This window comes from Protobothrops mucrosquamatus, unplaced genomic scaffold (assembly GCF_001527695.2).
Source record: "Protobothrops mucrosquamatus isolate PMUCROS unplaced genomic scaffold, P.Mucros_1.0 scaffold975, whole genome shotgun sequence".
NCBI classification, from domain to species: domain Eukaryota; kingdom Metazoa; phylum Chordata; class Lepidosauria; order Squamata; family Viperidae; genus Protobothrops; species Protobothrops mucrosquamatus.
Genome location: NW_015387218.1, coordinates 99,951 through 121,821, shown reverse-complemented (window position 1 = coordinate 121,821; position 21,871 = coordinate 99,951). Strand labels below are relative to the sequence as shown.

General features: G+C 35.2%; 1 protein-coding gene across 1 annotated transcript; it reads right to left on the bottom strand.

The window, feature by feature from the left end:
• Window positions 1–704: 704 nt before the first annotated feature.
• On the bottom strand, window positions 705–17,403 carry B4GALT5 (beta-1,4-galactosyltransferase 5). The gene is made up of 8 exons (XM_015819749.1): window positions 17,271–17,403; window positions 11,919–12,032; window positions 9,924–10,048; window positions 8,833–8,949; window positions 7,172–7,359; window positions 6,877–6,999; window positions 5,921–6,022; window positions 705–1,062 (listed from the first exon to the last, which is right to left on the bottom strand). The coding sequence occupies exons 1-8, from the start codon at window positions 17,386–17,388 to the stop codon at window positions 915–917; spliced, it is 1,035 nt and encodes a 344-aa protein (XP_015675235.1). The 5' UTR covers window positions 17,389–17,403; the 3' UTR covers window positions 705–914.
• Between the last annotated feature and the right edge of the window lie 4,468 nt (window positions 17,404–21,871).

Here is a 21,871-nt window from a genome sequence, read left to right as displayed (position 1 = left end):
CTGTCTGTTTGGAATATGGAGACAAAATGCAGTGGGTCACCCAAAAAAAAATAAAAATCAACAACCCAGAAAGACTGCAATTCCTCAAAATGCAATTGGCTTTTGCACTTTCATGGATAAAATTCACTTTCCCAATGCCAGATTCCTCCTTCTCCAAAAAACACTGGTATCGTTTCCAAAATAACCAATGAAATGACAAAGTCTCAATCCCACAAATAACTGCTTAAATAGCCCTGAAGAGAATTACTTGCATGAGTGTCATCCTGATGTACTGAAGTGCTTGCAGTTGAGGGCTTACTTGAGTTATGCTAAGTTGTAAACCTTCAGCTTCAGTTTTGAACTGCGTTTTTTAAAAAATAAAGGAAAGCAATTTATACAGCTTATCTACATCTATACTTCTTTAAGAAGTGATTTTGTGTATATATATATATATATATATATATATATATCTTTTTTCCTTCAAGCAAGTCAATTAGAAAACCAATGCAAACACAAATGCAAAAGAATGGCGTCACTGTTAGGTGGCAGTTCATCTCCAATAATGATCATAGCTTACAGGATAGCTTCCAGCACCCTAAGTCAAGAATCCAAGACTTTTTTTTTTTTTTAAGCCAAACTGGTTTTATCAGCAGGAAAGCACATTCAATCTCTATTTGTTACTGGAAATTGCTTAAAGAGATGGAATGCTGGGACAAAAGCAGCAGGTCACACCATTGTTCTTTTTAAAAAGAAATCAAAAAGCAAGTCAAGTCCAAACTCACTGACAGTGTGAATATGTCTACAGTCTGATGATCTCTGTGTGTATTTTTGAAAATTATTCTTCAAAATACTGTGATCCTTCATTAGACACAAGATTATTCTTGTCCAGGAGACATCTATAAAACCATCTCTTGACATTCTCTTCTCATATTCTCTTAGTATTCACTCACCAGAGCCAGCTCTGGTGATAGATTGACAGTTATGTTTTTATACAAAGAATCATATGTAATATTTGGAAAATAGTTCAAATTATTGAGGCCATCCAATTCTTGCCTCTCTTTGGACTTCCTCAGCAGTGCATATCTATTGAAAAAAAAGAGAGAAAACATTAAAACCAATATTTTTCAACATTAATATGGATACACATTTTGAATATCAATAGTTTCTTAATTTATTAGAAATATTCAAGTGTAGCCTACAGACATCAAAAGTCCATTCATGTCCACTTTAAAAGGTATGACTTTGTAGGCAGAATACAGATTCAACCTGGTTCCAAAACTTTACATCCCACTTGTAGCTTCATTTTGTATTTGCATTAGTTTATATACACAGTACATAAATATGTACATACAATATGAACACAGATAACTGGATTAACTGAGAAAACTATGAATAAATTAACCATGGGTAGGGACATCATATGAACACAAGCTTCCTGTTTTAAATTATCCAGTACTTTTCTTACACTTCCTTGAATTTTCTAATATTGGTTAACCACAGTATAAGTTTCAACATGTTGCCCAAGACCTGCTCTGACCAATTCTGATGAGAAATAAAACTATTGCACCCATTTTCCTTCTCCATAAGCCTCATCTTGAATCATTAAAAAAATCCATTTTCATTTTATATAATGAAAGATATATTATAGTATCCTGGTAATAAATCAGCATGCTCAATGAATGGAACTCACTTGACTCACAATGAATGGGATTCAAAGAGTTGTTCTGTTTGCTAAAATTCATCCTTTATACAGATTTCAGACAGTTTTATAAATATACATAAGAATGAAAACTCTTTTTCTGACATTTTCATTTTCTTACATTCATGAGAAAGGCTGGATCACAAATTCTTAAGAGCTTTAATATTCTTATTTTTCATGTAATCATTTAATAGTTCAATCACTTGGGTTTATACATTGCATAAAACCGTAATATGGCTTAATGTTATGTGAGTCTGCTAACTATGGTTTATGCAACAACTAATCATTAAATAAAGTGTGGGTTTTTGTGATGTATAATCCAAGCAATACATTTTCCCAAGAAAAACTGACCTATATGTTTGCAAGATATACTTATAATTGAATGAATCACAGTTAGCTTTCTGAGTTTATGTGACACACTGAACTATACATTAACATATAATTATTTTAAAATAGTCTTGACATATGAATCCAGCCAATGTAAAGCAGAAATAAAGGACATGATTGTAATTTGTATGATTAAGTGATTAAAAATATCAATGCTTTTAAGACCATAAGTCAGTAAAGGAACTGAAGGAAGATATCTTTCCTTTTAATTCTCTATTTGTGGATGACTACTATCAGTTTTGAGGTTATGTTACAGAAAATTATTCCTTCTGTTTTGTACTAAATGATTCTGTATTCATCTTTTCTATCATTTACAATTCCTACAATGAGCATGTCCACACAAATGAGTTACAACAGTACTAGACGGCAGGACAGAGATCTCAGTTCAAAACATTATGAAACAAAAGCAACATAAGCAAGTGCTTTTGTATGAGGATGTAGTTATCAGTGGTCCAATTCGACAGCAATGAACAAAGCAAGATAAAAATGTGCTGCCAGTTTAAAGAAATTTAAAATCATTTTGAAAAATGACCCTGAATGTATAAGAAATCTTACACTAAAATGCCGAAACTACAACACTGAATGGTCTTCCAAGTGCACACATAAGCTGTTACAAAAGAATTCCTGATATGCTGATATACTCCTTTTTATTCCATAACATTTGACACTTTTATATACAGTCACAGTGACCTTTTTATACATTTACTGCTTGTTGAAGTTTGAGATCCTCAAGTTGAGAACTCTCTCTTCTCAAATATATAATTGGGAGCATGTTCATGTGTACGTATTACATATTGCATACACACATGCATGTGTGTGCATACATACAGCTTCCCCTAGTTCTTGTTCCATATCCTGAAACTATAATATATGGCATAATTTCATACCAGAGATCCCTAGCTGCACCCTGTTTGGATATGGCATAAATGTCACCCTTTCAGCATAGAGCTATAACCTCTGTCAGCATATATTCTCCACTAGCAAAGCGTAACCAGAAGAACAAAAACAGGTAATGACATGTATGTCACATAAATGTTCATAATCCCATAATTCCTAAAGGTGCAATTTTCCCCTCCACTTCCCCTTCAGTAAGAGCAAAGAGAAATATGTTGCTGGGATAGAAGTCCCTTTAGTGAACTCCTTGTCAATCAAACTAATTAATGTTCTATCTCTTGCAAATTACAGTCTAAATTTCTCCTTTGGACTTGCTAGCAGCTGGAACTGAAACAGGTAACCATTTCATAATAGCACAAGGAATGGTGGGGGGGGGGAGAGAAGAGACAGTGTGAGAATTCAGGAACTCAGTCTTTGAATAAAGCAACTAAACAACTAAAAATGATTAGTTCGAAAACAAGAAAGGAACAACTGTAATCCACAGGGGAAAGCATTTTAAAAAGTTGCTTTTGAAAACACGTTTTCCGTAAATGTGGTGCTCCGGAAATTTTCCTTAATTTCCCTGTTTAAATTTTTAAGGCTTAGTTAAAGTAGTTATTCATAACTTAATGAATCCTAAAATAAGCTTTGACCCAAAGTAGTAACTTTTTTTTAACTAAACCAGCTTGGGGTATTGAACTCTCTTTTGCTTTGCTTTCCGCACAAGCATCAATGTCCCACAAACACTTGAGGCTAGAGAGAAAACCTCCAAATTATAGTTGCTCTAGTTAATAATAATAATAATAATAATAAAGTTGGAAGGGACCATGGAGGTCATCTAGTCCAACCCCCTGCTCAGGCAGGAAACCCTATACCATTTCGGACAAATGGCTGCCCAGTCTCTTCTTAAAAACCTCCAGTGTTGGAGCATTCACCGCTTCTGGAGGCAGGTTGTTCCACTGGTTAATTGTTCTAACTGTCAGGAAGTTTCTCCTTAGTTCTAGTTTGCTTCTCTCCTTGATTAGTTTCCACCCGTTGCTTCTTGTCCTGCCTTCAAGCGCTTTGGAAAATAGCTTGACTCCCTCTTCTTTGTGGCAGCCCCTGAGATATTGGAACACTGCTATCATGTCCCCCCTAGTCCTTCTTTTCATTAAACAAGACATACCCAATTCCAGCAACCGTTCCTTATATGTTTTCCAGTCCTCTAGTAGTTTTCCAGTGCTCCAGGATCTTTGAAAAATATAGTTCAGTGGTTTTGAGATCACATCTGCCAGTTCCCTGAGAACCTTGCGGTGTAATCCATCTGGTCTTGGTGATTTGAACTCATCTAGGCTGGACAGATGCTCACTTACCATTTTCTTGCCTATCTTAACTTGTGTTTCTATTCTGTTTTTTATGGCACTATTTTTGATAGGTTGATCTACTGTATTTTTTCTCTTTGTGTAAAGACAGATGCAAAAAACGAGTTAAATAGTTCTGCTTTCTCCCTGTTGCTTGTCACCTTTTGTCACTTTCACCCACTAATGGACCAATCATTTCCTTTCAATTAAACGGTAACTTCAACCACAAAGTGAATGCTAAGAGAAAAATAGGAAGAAATATCATCTCAAAAAATGAAATGATTGGCTGGAGAGAAGGAGATATTGGAAAGTAGACACTGTATACTATAAACTCATTTTGTGTTTCAGAATACAATTACTTGGAATATACAGTGCAATATGAAATTCGTATTTTACATTAAAATAGGCCTATAAAAATCTCTATATGCGTGATACATAAAGGCCACTTTAAAAGATAGAGCATTCAGTACCAAGAATGTAATTTCAATTCATTTTCAAAGTTATTACAAATAAGTATTGATCTGCATGAGAGATCTTGACACAAAATTTTCTATGAGCACAAACTTGTCATACAACCATATGTAAATGAAGATAAAGGAGATAAAGCTATGGCATCATTTGGCAGCCTATTTCAGTGGGAAGTAAATAGTATTCTCTCAATGGTCAAGACTATAACTTGAAGCCAGAACTGTAGTTGGCATGGGAAATATGTGGGCTACAAGTACTCCATATCTTATGACCTTTCATTTAAAGATCATTTGAAGTTATGAGAGCACTAAAAAGAAGGACATAGGATTGGTCCTAACATTTACAACAGTTGCAGTGTCCCCATGATCAAAATTCGGGCATTTGACAACTATCATGTACTTGCAACCATTCCAGGGGCCTTTTGATAACCAAATCTGGATTTGCTTAATTTTCATGTGATTTGCTTAATGACCATTGCAAAAAGGTTGTAAAATCAGGTGCAATTCATTTAACAAATGCATCACTTAGCAACAAAACTTCTGGTCCCAAATTTGATTATAGGTCAAGGGCTACATGTATATCCTTGAAAGCGGAGGTTACAAAGACATTATATTTGCCAACAAAAGAGACAAGGGATGTTAACATTTTGCTGAAATCTGTTTGTGCTTTTCCATTAGAAACATCTCAATATTTAGCAAGGCTTACAATCATTAGGAAACTGCTGGGGACAAATATATATTGACTGGAAAAACAAGGAGCGCATGAATTAGTTTGTTACATAAGATAATCTGAACTACCATAATTACCTATCCCACAAATACATATATTTTTATGCAGAGATAGAAAGTTAATTCTATCTTAGAATCATCTTAAACTTGAAATATAGTCAGATGATCAAAAGTCATAAAGAAAAGAAAAGAAAAGAAAAGCAATGATTTGAGGTTACAAAGTAAAGATCCACAGGATTTTTTTTTTAAGATGAACAGTTTAATGGGTTCAACCATCTAATTGGTGAATGCATACAATAGTTTGTCTACAATGTTTAGGAAATACACTGGAGGTTTTAGATGGTTAAACTTCACCATACCCTTTTAGCTTAGAATGACATCCACTCAAATCTGATGGATAAGGAAATCTGCATATATACAAATATTTATAACAACATTTTACTTACCTTCCTAAGAACTGAACTTCCCCTCTGTGATGATGGGGAATTGACTTATATCTCCCTGTATCTCCTTTTGGTCGACTAACCAAATAGCCTGCATAGTGAACCCTGGAGGAGAAAAGGAGTCATTAAACTGCTTTGAATTTAGTATTTGCCAACAGTAATCATTTGAGCAAACATCATATCAACATTATTCATAAGCAAGCATCCCAACATATCCTCCTAAATTAGCTTATTTATACACTTTTTCATTTGAATTAGTTGTGTGGTAGCCTATTATTATATTCCAGGTAGAAAATGGAATAAGCTGTTAACTATGAAGCTATGGGACACAACTGTAATGAGTATGATTGTTATGTACTTGTAAAAACAGCTTATCTAATAGAGTAAATTAACTGTACCCAGGAAATAAACAGTACTTCATGGGTCAACTTAAATTATAAAAGTGGAAGATGAAGTAGATTTGTTTATTTTTTTATTATTTTTTTATTAAACATATGCCACCCATCTTGCCTAGAGGCGAATCTAGGCGGCTTACAATAAATAAAAGCAACAATATGAAACATTAAAACAATAAATGGTAACACTAAATTGATTTAAAATTAACAAAGATGGGAAGGAAAAGTAACTTTGCATCAGTGATAATGACATGGCTATGGAGATGGACATTGTCTAGATGTTATCTTGTAAGACTGACAGCTGCCAAAACAGAGCTGAATCGCATAAAGAGAAAATAGGACAGACTTTCAGGCAGTTGAGTATTGCTAAGATGAGTATATAATGCAAGATGTAACCAAGGATACAAATTTTCCAAAAAGACTGACAAAAGTCACTCCTTTTTCATTTTATATTGCAATTCTTTTTGTTCAGAAGTCTTGTAGAATCTGAAACTAAATCATGGAGCCCTGTCAATTGGAGTTTACATGCAAACCATCCTCTCCACCCCCTGCAATGCAACACACCTGTTCCAAAGGTCGTCATCTTCTCCACCCCAGCCCCAGAACGCATTTGCAAAGCCGTTGATTTTTTTGAACTGTTCCACAGTCAAGCCACTCACTCCACCAAAAAATTCAGTATATGGAAGGCTACAGATACATGAAAATAAAAATGTCAGTCAAGTTTGAAATGAATAGTTTTTAGTGGTCACAGAAAATATGTTGTTGTAGCATGTCTGTTAGTTTTAGTTACAGTAGTATCTGCTTCTAATTAATTTTCTACTTTTAGCATTAAACTCACTAGGAAATTAAACTTACTTACATATACATGTACTTATCCAACTTAGCAGCAAAATGTCTTGGCATCTGTCCACACCCATAATAGTTATGATCGTTCTCAGGTATATGATCCACATCGTGAAAGATCAAACAGTCCCAGTCCAAGTCTTTCATAGCTTCCCAAAAGCCAACATTAAAGAGCATAGCACGATTAAAGGGCTGATTCCCTGCCTAGAAGAGAAGCCCAATATATATAAAAAATAACATTTACTTTCATTCATACAACAATCTGAGTTCCAATACTTGAAGTGGATGAATAGGTGCGCTTAGTTGCTTTATATCTTACAGTATATAAGTTTCCTTTTACAAAGACATGGCAATCGAATGAAACACAAAATTTTCTTAGGCAAAATACGAAAGAAAAAGGTTGTGTTTCATTCAATTGCCATTTCTGACATATCAGCAGATTAAGGTCTATAAATAGACGTATGAGGGTTAGGGACCACTGTAAAACCTAAATACAAATACCAAAAAAGACAAACACTATTGCCAGGCTAATTCTTGATAGATAGGAGTTTAACTTATGCCTAATGATGCCATGCTCATCTAGATAGAAAGGCTGAATTTGATTAACACATAAATATAAATGCAATGCAAAATTTATATATCACTATTGTCCCGTGATAACCCAACCTAGTTTGTACAAGAATACAAGCATAAGGATCCCACTTCCTAGTTGGATCTTACACAAATGTGTTATAGAAAATTGTACCAAAAAAGAAAAAAAAAGCAAACATGCAAACACTGTAAGAGTTTCATCAAGGAGAAGTGTGGCGATTTAAATCTGTTTGGGGAGCTACTAACCTCTCTTCAGTTTCATACAAAGTTGAACCAATTATCGGGGTATGTTGAGTCAATTAAAGCTATATATGTCTTAGGAAGTACCAAAATTTTGATTTAGATAGTCTTAGGTTTTAACTACAAATCAACAAACAAAACACACATCCCCTCCTGGAAGACTTGCATGACTTGAAATTTGAAACAACACTCTGAGCATCAGAGATATAATATTGTTGAGCAAAAACCCTATGAGTATATCTTTCTTATAGGATTTTTGGAGCCCTGGTGGCACGGTGGTTAGAATGCAGTATTGCAGACAAACTCTGCCCACAGTCTAAAGTTAGATCTTGATGAGCTCAAGATTGACTTAGTCTTTCATTCTTCCAAGGTTGGTAAAATGAGGATGCGGATTATTGGGGGCAATATGTTGACTCGGTAAACCCTTAGAGAGGGCTGTAAAGCACTGTGAAGCGATATATACTGTAAGTCTAAGTGCTGTTGCTATTATACAACAGATCAGCATTTCTCCATCATTAGATCCTTAAAACTTTCATTTTATAAGTTCAAGTGAAACATTTCCTTGAAGATATTTTATAAAGCAATATGGTCTCCTTGCTTCTAAAAATGAAATGTATACATCATTTCATTTCTCTCCTGAGGCCTCCTCCAGCAGTTCCAATAACAGAAAGAATATTTTATATTTGCACTCTGCATGGGTAGAGGTTTCTGGCTAGGGATACAGCCAGCCCTCATTAAAAGAATTACTTCAGTATTTGACTTGATGAGAAAACGTTATCAAAACAAACTTGTCTTCACAAATCTAGAAATTAACCTTGAAATCAAAAACAGTATATGCAAACTTACTTGCTCAATGACATAAAATGCAAATTGCAAACGTTGGCGTTGCAGCATTGGAATAAGATGTCTAAAGAGAACCGGCAAATGTTCAAAACGATTGCGGAATGGAATAAGAATAGCCACCTACAAGGAGAAAGATCATTAGCTCTTCTAAGATCTTGCAAGCAACCTAAACTATCAATACCAGATAAGCTAAGATATAAACCTCACATGGACATTATTTTTGTAAGTAAAATCCATAAATCCGTAAGAGTAGGCAACTGGCTTGCCTAAATATTCTATTTTTGCAAAATTCTGTTCCAATACGTTACAATAAAACTCTATTTATCTTAGCCTAATAAGATTCCAGAGACAAAGCACATGATTTAGACTTCTGATTTAGAGGTTAAATGGGCTCATTATTTCAGTTCTTGTAAACAAACCTCATTGCTTGCTAATACTAAATATTAGATTATAATTAATAACATTTAAAGCAATGGCTTCAGGCTTGGTTCTTGAGCTTTCATTACATTAAAATATCATATTGAATTCCAGTTCTTCAAGACAGATCCCTAATTTTATTTTTAACATTCCTAGGATCAGTTCTTCAAATGAGATTTCCAAAGTGCAGAAATGAGTAGTGCTAGAAATTTTGCTTGCAACTTGTGTGTGAGAGACACACTAATATTAGCTGGCTGAGTAATAAAATATTTGCAAGCAAACAACTAAGCTCAAAAAGCACAGTTCAATCCCAAGCTACTCTACAGATATTCTCTTCTATTACAACAGGGGTTCCCAACCGGGTGCGAGAAGATATTCCAGGGGATGCAAAAACTTGGGTTTTCAAAATTATAGCGTATATGCATAATTCGTTGCCGTTATTTAGAAATTTTGTAAGCGGTGCGAGAATATATCAGAAACGTTCTGGAGGTACGGGGTATAGAAAAGGTTGGGATACAATATAACAGCTACCAATTTTTTTTTTTTAAACCCTTGAATTATAAGGCCAGCAGGTTCTATAAAAAGCATTTCAAAAGAAAAATTTAGCACACAACAAACTCAGGATTCAAGATGGTATATAGCATTATTGTTTTCAGCATTCCCCTTTTGTAGCTTACTTTCCAGCGAGGCAAGCAGTCACTAGGCTTCCAATGACCTCCTAATTTGATAGTAGGGTCTTGAGAGAAGAACTGGTGGATCTCATCCATACTGATTTCACTCATATTTATATCAGTTGGCCCCTCTGTGTACGTAAATAGCAGAAAATGAGAAGTGGCAAGCACAGCCATAAGAACATGTTTTGCAAATATCTCATCATATTATGCATTTTGCTGATATACCACTGTTATTGCTATCTTGCAATCAATTGTAATTTTCAGAATTAACTCCCCCTTTATTATTTTAAACATTACTTTCTGAGCAAAGTACTAAGCCAATAAATTTATTTAAAGCTACAGATTTGGAAGAATAAACAAATGCAAGCTGCTACTTCCAGATACATAACATATAACAATATCGCACTCTTACTGTACTGCTGAGCATGAAGAAAGGAAGTACATAAGCTCCACATAAAACAAATATCTGGATTTGCCAAACTTGCTGGAGGGCAATTGCTACTTATGATAGATGACAAATAATTTTACTGGGCCTCATTATCCTTCACTGATATAATCACACTCATCAATCAAGACAGCTTATTCCCAAATTTAGAGCACAGAAACTCAGCAAACACTGTTAAAACATGAATCTTTCAAGTATATGCACTTATAATGCTTCATTGGATATACCAGCGTTTAGAAACAGTAGACGGAACTCAACATTTTAGGATAATCCTGTTTAACGTTCGGGTATTATAGGTAGTCCTATAATGCTTCGGGTATTATAGGCAGTCCTCACTTAAGGATGGTAACTGGGACTGGAATTTCTGTTGCTAAGCAATGCGGCACATAGAGCAACAACACATAACTGCACTGCTAAACAATGGAAATTCTAGCACTTTTGATTGCTACTCCAGTGCCATTCTTAAGTGGAAAGACACATGGTAGCCACTTGCAGGTTTCCCCATTGACTTTGCTTGTAGAAAGCCAGAAAAGGAGGTTACAAATGGTGATCACATGACTGCAGGGACATTAATCTTCATAAATAATGAGGACCAGCTGTATGCGTCTACCTGTCATGGCTGAAATGTTATGGCTTGAACCTTGACATAATTTTGAACGTTCATTAATGAGTAGATATTAAGCTCAAATGACCTATATTTTTTTTTAGGTGTCCCTGTACCACCTGTATAGATATCTAAGAACGTCCATGTGTCTATGGAGAATAATAAAATGTTTTTGGTGACTATAAACTACCTTTAAATATGATAGTAGTTCCAATCTATACATGATAAATAACGTGGTAAAAGGTCTCTATTTCTCTCCCATCCTACAATTGAAAAAATCTGGACATGAATGAAATAAGCAGATTTTATTTAATAAACAAAATAATATCTGGACCATGTAAAGCAGGCATGTCAAACTTGCGACGTCACGGAGCTTTTTTGCCATTGCTGGCAATGGGGTGGGCGCGGCTCCGGGGCTCCGGTATGATGAAACCGGCCTGCGGGCCGGCAGTTTGACACCCCTGATGTAAAGCCATGAAGGGATGCTTCACTCAAGGAATATTTAATGGAACATCCTTTTTGCATCTGTTTTGCTAAGCAATATTCCCTGCCCTCTTACTATAAACAAAATAGTTATCTTTCTTCACTTGACGCCAATTCAATGGCTTATCTAGCATTTCAAGAAGTTGTTTCTGTACATTCTGAAAGTATTGGATGAAGTTTTGATGTAATATAAAGCAATTCAAGGAAGTAAGCGGCAATTTCCTTTATAATATAAACTTAGTTCAGCAATCTACTTATTACATGAATAATTAATTCTAAGTCGTACAAATTGAATTCAGAAATCAGTTGTACAAACTGAATTCGGAAAAATTTAAAATATATGGAGCAACACTGAAATAAATAAGGTTTCAGACAATTTATTTCTGGTTGGAATATGACTTTACATATGTTAAGCATATAACTGGAAAGGGAAAAGGGTGATTATGTAAATTGTAACAAAACTTACTCATAGAAGGGAGCCTCTCAGGGCAAGTATGATTTGGAAAATAGGTAAAATCTTCAGGAAGGAAAGTTGTTGTTTGCAGAAAGTTTTCACTGTGATTCAAATCAAGAGAATAATCTGATGGAAGAGTGAGAAAATAAGACTGCTACTCAAAATTATTTTATTACTTTCTATTGCTAGCCAAGTCATTAGGTTTATTTCTTAATATCTTTAGTATTATACAACACAAACAATAACTTTCATGATTTCATCATTAGGAAATGAAATTTCCTCCCAAAGAAAGAAAAGAAATTAAAGAATCAGTGCATTAAATATCTATAAAGCCAGTAAAGGACACTGATAATTGCATCAATATATCATTGTTTATTTTATTCATTTAGGGAAATCCCAATGTTTATTTTAGGATTTGCCATTTGCAATGCTGTGCTCATATTTTATATATCAACAGTGCTATGAAAGCAACATTTGGATTTTTATTATGTAAAATGGAAAGCAGAAGCTGATAGAATTATGGAGACTTAATTCAAGCGAAGTTCCTGATAGTGGCTATAAAAATACTAGCTGACCTATCTCTTTTGATAAAGAAACCATTCTTCTTTCAAATCAGATTTTTGTTAAGAAAAAAAGCTTTAAGTTCATTAATACACCACCCGCACAATGAATTTAAAGTTTAATCCATGATGCTTCCAAACAGGGCTGAAAAAAACTCCATCTAACATCCTGGCCAGGCACTGTACAGTATTCTGAACTAGACAAAATTATCTAACATAACAAAACTGTTTCTTGACTTTTCTGACTGCATCTTTAAAAGACTCTATAATGCATGAACACAAATGAAACTCAGACAAATAATCTGGGATCAGCAACACATTTCCCATTTCTAATATCCATTGATTGGATATTTAATCTGGGCCCATTTCAATTTATACGTTATAACACGTTTTTATTTATGATTAGTTTATTTCATTTTACAATAGCATATACCAGTGATGGCGAACCTTTTAGAGACTGAGTGCCCAAACTGCAACCCAAAACCCACTTATGCATCGTCAAGTGCCGGGTGGGTGTGGCCCATTAGATGGGCATGGATGCGGTGGTAACGGCAGACTGGATGGGACTAAAAAGTTCAATCAATCAATTCCAACTTTGCAAGATCTTTTTTTTCCCACGAGAAGTTGAAATTGACTGATTGAACCTTTTTTTTTTTTTTTTGCAAATGGTGGCGGAGGCCTAAAGTGAAAAGGTTTTATAAAACCCAGCTGAAGGCCTAGGAATGGGGCAACGGCGCATGTGCCCACAGAGAGGGCTCTGAGTGCCGCCTCTGGCACCCGTGCCATAGGTTCACCACCACTGGCATATACCAATTATTTTGCAAGACTCTGTGCAAGTAAAACATAAAAATAATAACATAATAACCAAAAGGAGTAACAGGTATCAAGTCAAAACTAACAGGGATGTTTATCTTTTCAACAACTTCAATCTATCAGCTGAAGACCAAACAAAACAGAATGGTCTTCACCTGCTTCCAAAACATAAAACGCTCTTCATTTCAGAAAGAAGAGAATTCCAATGACCCAGGGAAGCCATAGGGAAAGCCTGGCTCTAAGTTGTTGTTTATGACAAATGTTCCAGCTAGCTGCAGTTATTTACATAACAGTTTTTAAAATGCCTTATGTGACAAGTATATTTCCTAGCACTGAAGATGAATATTTTTCTTGTTCTAACCTAACATATCAAATCTTGAAGACATGCAGACTAAAGTAAAATAAAAAGATTCTAATTGTTTTCTCCAAAATTTAGATTGTCCTCTATTTTTTCCAAGGTCACAGTGTTAAAGAGTTCAACTATCAGAATGTGTAATAATTGCAGCAGTATGTTCGTATTTCACCGTGACGGAGGCCAATATGAAACTGAAATTAGACAATACAAGGCACTCCATTAGTATCTATATTAGCAAGTTTATTGTACTTACATGTTACTGTCATAAGAACATATATATTCTTATCAATAACAAACCACTAATTCCTTTTTTCTGTTTTTTTATCTTAATTTTTATGATATCTACACTTTGTACAGATCTGAATAATGCATATTTAGACAACTAGAATTTTAACTCATGAATTTCCTTGATATAAAACATATTACTCAGAATGCTTATTTTTTTAATTTTACTATTTCATTTCTAATGAAATTATTGTGGCTTTCTTATGAATGAGCCTGTGAATGTTCATGTGACAATATGCTGATTTTCATGAGAAAATTACATGTAAAAACAAAGAAGCTGGTTGGTAAATGAGTTCAGAGGCAGCATAGCCCTCTAAATACAATGAGATGTCCAGAGTAAACATAGGAGATGGGTGTCAAACTCGCCGCGTCACCTGACATGCCATGACGTATTGTGACCTTTTTCGCATTGCCGGAGCTGCGGTGGGTACAGCCTCTGCATGATGCAACCGGCCCATGGGCCGGCAGTTTTACACCCCTGACATAGGAGATCCTTAAATTCAATCTCCAACCAAGTTTTTTTTCTTTTTTGCGAATTAACTGCTATGAGGCCTTAAATTAATTTCAAAGTTGCTTTAAGATAAAAGTAAAATAATTAAGAACTGCAAAATTCTTTAAAGTATTGTAAAATTATTAGGGAGCAAAGAATGGAGAATAAAATTATTTTGCTGCTACTATTGTTATTATCAGCAGTAAAAGCAGCAAAAGCACGTACATTAAGGTATCTTTTCACAGATACCTTAAACTGTTATTTCATAGAAACTGTGACTGCACCTTTTATGTAAGTTTTTTTTTTCATTTTTTAAATTTCAGATAGAAAAAGGGAATTGATGAAGGGGAGTTTATTAAAACATTTGAAAGATACAGTTTGAATGGTGTATCCTAGCAATACATTTGGCAGTTGTTTTGCTGCATATCACCTTGCAGAGTGTTTTTTTCCCCTTATATCAGGAAAATGCTTTAAGAAATGGAGGCAATTGAAATTTTCAAAGAAGGTAAGATTGGCTGGGAAATCTGAAAAAAAGGCAGTGTTATATATATATATTGATGCCTACAGAAGTCAAAAACCTTGCAAAAAACCCAAACAAATTAGAAATGATTTTCTTTTTCCCTGGGTGTAGTTTCCTTTATATGGAAATCAAATGACGTTATTGTGAGACAGTACAAAATAAGCAGTGCATTTTACTATGAATAATAATAATTCAAGAAACACATGTCAACACAAAGGCCACTTTCTGTAAAAACATGCTTACTCATTTTAGGGTGAAATATCATGGACAGAGACATCAGTGCAATGCAACATCCCAGCTAATAACATTTCCAAGAATAAATTATTTTGACATATAACATTTTATATTTTAGAATGAAGCTAGAGCAGGAAACAAGAGCAGAGAACTATCCCTGCACTACAAATGAACCTCTAACAAGATACTTTCACTTTCTCTGATGCATCATTTTCTCCAGTCAAGTCATTATGTTATTTAATGTAGCATTACAGGTACAACCAGATATTTTTTACATTTTAATATTCAGTTTTATTTTAAAGTTCTTGATTCATGCTAGAACAGTAGTTTTTATGTGTTTTATATATTTCCTATATAGTACTGTTTTCCTGTTTCTCTCTTTTTTTTTTAATGTTAGCATCTATGTAATTCACCCAGAGAATTTGGCTATTGGGTGGGTTAGAAGTAAAATCTTAGTTTGAATGGTGTTGAAAATAAAATTCAAAAATTAAAACAAAGAACTCTTTTTAAAAGCCACAACTATTTAATTATATGATTTTATATGGCTGCCCGAATAATCGGATTATGATTGATTATGATCCTCCCACGTAACTAAAGGCCGGAACAAGATACAAAAGTTGGTTGTGCTAAATAAAAACATCTACATTGATAGTAGTTTCCAAAATTGGTTACTGCAACAGAAAATTTCCTACTTTTTGCATCAGGGATCTCATAGTCACACCATCTAAGCCAATTGAAAAGCGAGAAAAAGCTGAACAAACCAGGACTTTTGCTGTTCTTATTAAATAGCTGAGGAATAATGAAGCCAATGTTAATTTTCGAAGAAATGGTGTCTTCCACTTTGGTTTTTCAGCTGCACTACTACTTTTAAAGCAATTTTCAAAGACATTTGGCTATGTGTCAGGATCCTTATCAGTCAGAATTCAGAACCTACAGGACAGAAACATTGGTTTCTGGCATTGGTTGTGCTTTTGGATGACCTCTGGAATGGACAGGATGGGGGTAGTGCATCCATCCTTGCCATACTGGACCTCTTAGTGGCTTTCAATACCATTGACTGTGATATCCTTCTGGATCTGCTGAGAGGATTGGAAATGGGCAGTACAGTGCTGTGTTGTTTGGTCCTTTATGACCAATTCCACCACCACTTAGTGATGATTGGGGTGGACCAATCACCAATCCCAGGATTTGGTGCTTTGTCCTTTCCTTCTTATCATCTACATGAGATCCCTGTGTGAACTCATTTGTTGCTATGGGGTGAGGTATCATTGGCATTCTGACATACTCAAATATATATCTCCATCTTTAGTGAATAAGATGATGGCATGAATGTCTTATCCTTATGCTTGGAGGCTGCTAGGGTCTGGACGAGGAACAATAGGCTTCAGCTGACACTGGCAGGACTGAGTGCTTTGGATTTGGGGGCCCACTGGTTTCACTAAATCATCTTTGCTGGTGAATGGGGTTGCATTGCCCCAGACTCAGGGCACAAACCTGGGGTGTTCCTTGACTCATGATACCTGCTTGATGAGCAGGTGACATTCCTGACTAGGAAGAGCTTTGTACAACTTTGTCTTGTGCACAAATTGCACACGCTCCTGAACTGGCATGCCTTGTTTACAGTCACTCATGCTCTAGTCATTTCCAAATTGGATTACTGCAATGCGCTCTGCATTGGATTGCCCTTGAAGAGTATCCAGAAGCTTCAGCTCATACAGAATGCAGTCATACGAGCAATTATGTGCATTCTCGAGCAGAGCATGTTATATCTCTGCTCTGTCATTTGTACTGGCTAACAGTGTGCTTCACATCCAATTCAAGCTGTTGGAATAACTTTTAAAGCCCTTCATGACATAGAACTGGGATACATGACGGACTGCCTCTCCCCAGTTATATCAGCCTGTCCCATTAGTCCTGGCAGCGAGGTCATGTTGCGGATTCCACCAGCTGGAGAACTGCATTTGATAGTTCCCAGGAGATTTGCCTTCTCTGTCATGGCACCTAGCTTATTGAACAACCTTTCCTCCAAATTTACATTACCTCCCTCCCTTTTGATATTCCAAAAGGCCCTCAAGTCCTTATTTACCCAATTTCTCACAAAACATACCAGAGTCATTTCCAGTGCTGTTCCTCTTGGCATAGGCACTGCGGACCACCTGTTCATAAACCTGGGCTCCTATCGTTCTCATATTTTCACGTATCATGATACCTTGGGCTTGCACCATGAAGAGGTAGGTGTTCACTGCAAGAAAACAAAGATAAGACTAGTTATAGCCTTCTGAAAAAGGGAATGAATTCTGAAATATTTCAGAAACCGCTCTTCTTTTTTACCAATATTTTAGAAAGTTATTGTGCAATTTAAATAATTTAAAATAAATTTAAAATGAATATATTTACTTATGTTCTAGTAATACAATTGTAGAAATTTGTATTCCAAATCATCGCAGAACAAAAGAATATTAAGAAACATACACATTATTTTGTTATATTTAGATCCCATCGTTTCTCCTCCTGTTTATTTAATCTTATAACCCAAACCTGTGAGATAGTTTGAGCTGATGTGCACTAATTAATCTAAATTTATTAAAATGACTTTCCATAGTTGAAGGGCATGAACTTAAGCTATCCTAATCATGATCAAGCATCCCAACCATTATAGCTGGTAAGTTCTTATGAATGTAAGAGTACAAATTATTTTTTAAACAACAATAGTTACCCCTTTGCATATGAAGTCCATTCATTCCCTACTTAATACAACTGATATTGCTGCTTCAATCCTCTACCTTAAAATTTCCATTTATTACTTTTGAAATCCAAAGAGACAATAACTTTTATTTTAATAAGCTAATCAAAATTTTACAAAAGCAATCTTTTTACCAACTTCCAGTTTGGATATATTTAAAAAGTGCAACAGCAAATGTAAAAGCAATCACATTTGGGGAGGATGGGCTATTAGCACGAACACATTAGTATTAACTTGATAATTATGAACATGCACTAAGTATGTTAAGTTTTAACTCTTTTGAACTCAAACTACACACTGCTTAAATCATTCTAGAAATATTACTCACTTAAATTATAAAGAAGCACTGTGATCTTGAAAGATGCCCATTTTGGAGTTAGAACTCTTTCTGGAAAATTATTATTGAAGTTCTAAGAAATGATTATTGAGCATAAAAGAGGATAAGATGGTAAAAATATTAACAGAGGGCTAGAGAAAAAAGAACTTAAACAAGATCAAAATACTGAAAAGAAGTCAGAGCACAGAGAAGGAAGAATATAGGAAGCTGAACTCAGCTATTTGGTTCAACAACCTGATGCATGTCAGGAGCTTGTTATGCTTGGCAATAAAGATTGACATATGCTGGTATCAGCATCTAAACCTTAATATTTATCAGCTTATTTGTACAGACAGAACTAAAGTTGGACTATTTGAACTACTGCTCTTATATTCAATTACATTTTCTAAAGTAAAGAAAACCCAACTCAGAAAAAAAACTAAATATTGCAATTCTTACACTGACATTATATAAACAGTAACTACATTAAGCAAAACAAAAGGACAATTCTATGACTCCATGGCTACAGAGAACCCTGTGGTGTTTTGAGCTTTGACAGGTCAGCAAAAGGTCACTTTAAATATTATAATTAGAAACTCAAAACTGTAATCTAGCTCACATTACAAACATGAGACATTGTTTCTACCTGCTCTTTCTAAAAAAGAGTCTTCAAGATTTCTTGACTTAAAAAAACAGGATTATGAGCAAGCCATCCCTCATAAAAGATGTCCTGTCTTAAATCAATGCCAGATGGATCCCCCACCCCTTTCCTAGGGTAGCCCTTCAATACAGGCTCTGTGGGAATTGAACAGAGATGTTTCACAAGAGAAATGAATGTGTGTTCACAAGACAATTTATAGGGCGGGGTATAAATTAAAGTAATAAATAAATATATAATTTTGTTCCTTGGACAGCAAAGGTGACTAACAAGCAAATACTTGAGCGCATAACACCGGACATGTCACAAGAAGGCAAAATCACAAAACTGAGTCTGACTTACTTTGGCCATGTCATGCAGGGAAATTCACTGGAAAAAACAATTATGTTTGGAAGAGTTAGCGGTAAAAAAAAAAGGGGGGGAAACCAGGCCGTCAAAGAACATGGTGGCTGGACAGACACCATCAAAGCTGACACAAGCCAGAGGATAGAAAAACTCAAAGTAGTGCAAGATCTGAAGATGTGAAGAGACCTGGTCCACAGAATCGTGAAGAGTCAGACGTGATTGAATGGATATCATCATCATCATCATCATCTAACTTTGTAATGTATTCATTCTGCTCTCAGTCTTCAGCTATTACTGTTTGTTGGACATTTCTATACGTTAAAACTAGGTTTAAACACTTTCTGCAACTCTAATGTATATGTGACAACTTGAAAAAGCCAGAAGTATCAAAATTAAAAGGATACCCTAACTAAATGCTTATGGTTATGTTCTTTTCTTATTTCACAAAAAGGGATTCCAAAAAGATTTCAAATTCAGACGTTAAGAAGCCTGAAGCCACTAGCAAAACAGCATCTTTATCTTCCTATATTGTTCTGCACAAAATTATATAAACATTTTAAAATTATATAAAATTGTAAAAAGTTACAATTCAATAAAATAAATTTATCACACTGAGAAATGACATTCAGATGGAAATAATTAAGAGATACGCCATTTCTATTAAGGTTCTTTAACTAAATGAAACCTAGATAAAACCTGAATTGGAAAATACACATTTCATATATTATGTCTGAACACTTGATTATGGTTTCTTCTACTTTAATCTACTTCAGATACATGCTGAAAGGCTGTTCTTTAAATAACAAGAAATACAACACACTGGCCTAAAAACTATCAAGAACACCAAGTATCTGAGCATTATCAAAGACAAACTGCAAGACTAGTCTCCCTTTGATTTTGTTATTCATTTTTAAAGAACAGCAGAACACAATCAATTCTCAGAAACATTTTTGTGAGCTACTGTTGCCAAGGTATCATCAAATAAAATCTGCAAGATTTCAGCAAATGTGGCAAATCTGCACCTGGCCTTTCAAACTGGAGGACTGCCTGTCTCTTTCCAGTAAAAAATCTCTGAATAGGTAGTAACATGACTTTCTATGTAACAATCTGTCGATCCAATATGTAATTTTCATTTTAAAATGATTCTAGGTCAGTTAAAATCTTTCTAACATTAGAACCTGTAACAGCATACTCGTTCTTACAGATATAAACTTTCAGCCATACACCAATATATATTTGAGTCCATCTGTTCTAAAACCCTAAATATAGAGATGGTAAGTACCCAACAATAAGGAAGTGATTTGGCCAAATCATCCTTATCTGCCTGGATGCTCATCTGGTAATAGGCAAAATACTGTCTCTACTTATTTTGGATTACTACTATTCAAACAGGTATTTGAGGCATCTCAAATCTGTATCCATAGTTAATGGGTTATTTATTCTTAAGAGACAAACATCCACTCTCTTACAAAGCTCTTCTCAGCTTCAAAACCATTTTACTAGAACCCATTTAAAAAATGGAAATCTCTTGCATACAAAATTGGATGAAGTTTTTATTCTTGTTTATACAATTATGATTAAAATTGGACAGGAAAAAATAAAAGTCACTACTTTGAAGGCTAGCATGGCAAATTGGAGGAAGAGCTTATGGAAAAAGGCAAACACTAACTTCTACACTTCTGTAAAGGATGAACATGCACAAAGCAAGCTTCCTTGGTTTTGAATATCTAATTATTTTTCAGAATGTAGAATTTTTTCAAGCAAGCCAGTGAACTCATTTTTGAATTATATGTGCAGCACAATCCATTTAAACTAAGTCCATTAACTCTCTAGTTCAGTGGTTCTCAACCTTTTTAATGCCGTGACCCCAACCGGTCATAAGTCAAGGACTAAACCAGTCGTACGTGGAGGACTAAACCTGTCGTAAGTCGAGGACTAAACCGGTCGTAAGTTGAGGACTACCCAACTGGTCGTAAGTCGAGGACTTTCCCTGCCCGGGAGTGCCGCACATGCGTGGTTCCGCCCCCTGCGCCGGCTGAGGCGTAGCTGGCAAGCGGCAGAGAAGGAACAGGCCGACCACCAGCTGGCCCAGCCCAAGGGAGGTAAGGCACCCACCGGAAAAGGGGAAAAAAATGGCGGACAAAAAAAATGGCAGACAGCCTTGCTTGGCGACCCCCATGAAATGGTCGATCGACCCCAAATGGGGTCCCGACCCACAGGTTGAGAACCACTGCTCTAGTTGGTGGAATTAATTCTGCCAGTATAATGTTGATATGTTAAAAACTCATTTATTTAGGATTTTGTTTAAAACCATATATGTGAACCGTTACTTATTTCAGATTTTCAAACTAAAAAAATGTTTCCTAGAAATGGCTAGAATAATGCTAAGATGGCAACTATCAGAAAAATCTGCAACATTCTTACCTATTTCAGTAATGGTTGAATAGATATTTGAGAAAAAAAGTACAGAGTAGCACTCTTACACTAATTAGAAGAGGAATGTCAGAGAAGAGAGGAAAAAAATCACCTTCACTATTTCATTCTACCAACCATCTGGTGGATGAAAAGTTGTTGCATCAATGGAATGATAGCACCAGTTTCCACCTTATTATCAGATACTTGGCTTCTACGTTGGCTGAATTATTT

Coding starts and splice junctions, on each gene's coding strand:
- B4GALT5 (XM_015819749.1), bottom strand. CDS start 17,388: ATGGTGCAAGCCCAAGGTATCATGATACGTGAAAATATGAGAACGATA. Junction 7,000..7,171: donor TTGGATAAGTACATGTATAT/GTAAGTAAGTTT, acceptor ATGTATCTGTAG/CCTTCCATATACTGAATTTT. Junction 1,063..5,920: donor GAAGTTCAGTTCTTAGGAAG/GTAAGTAAAATG, acceptor TTTTTTCAATAG/ATATGCACTGCTGAGGAAGT.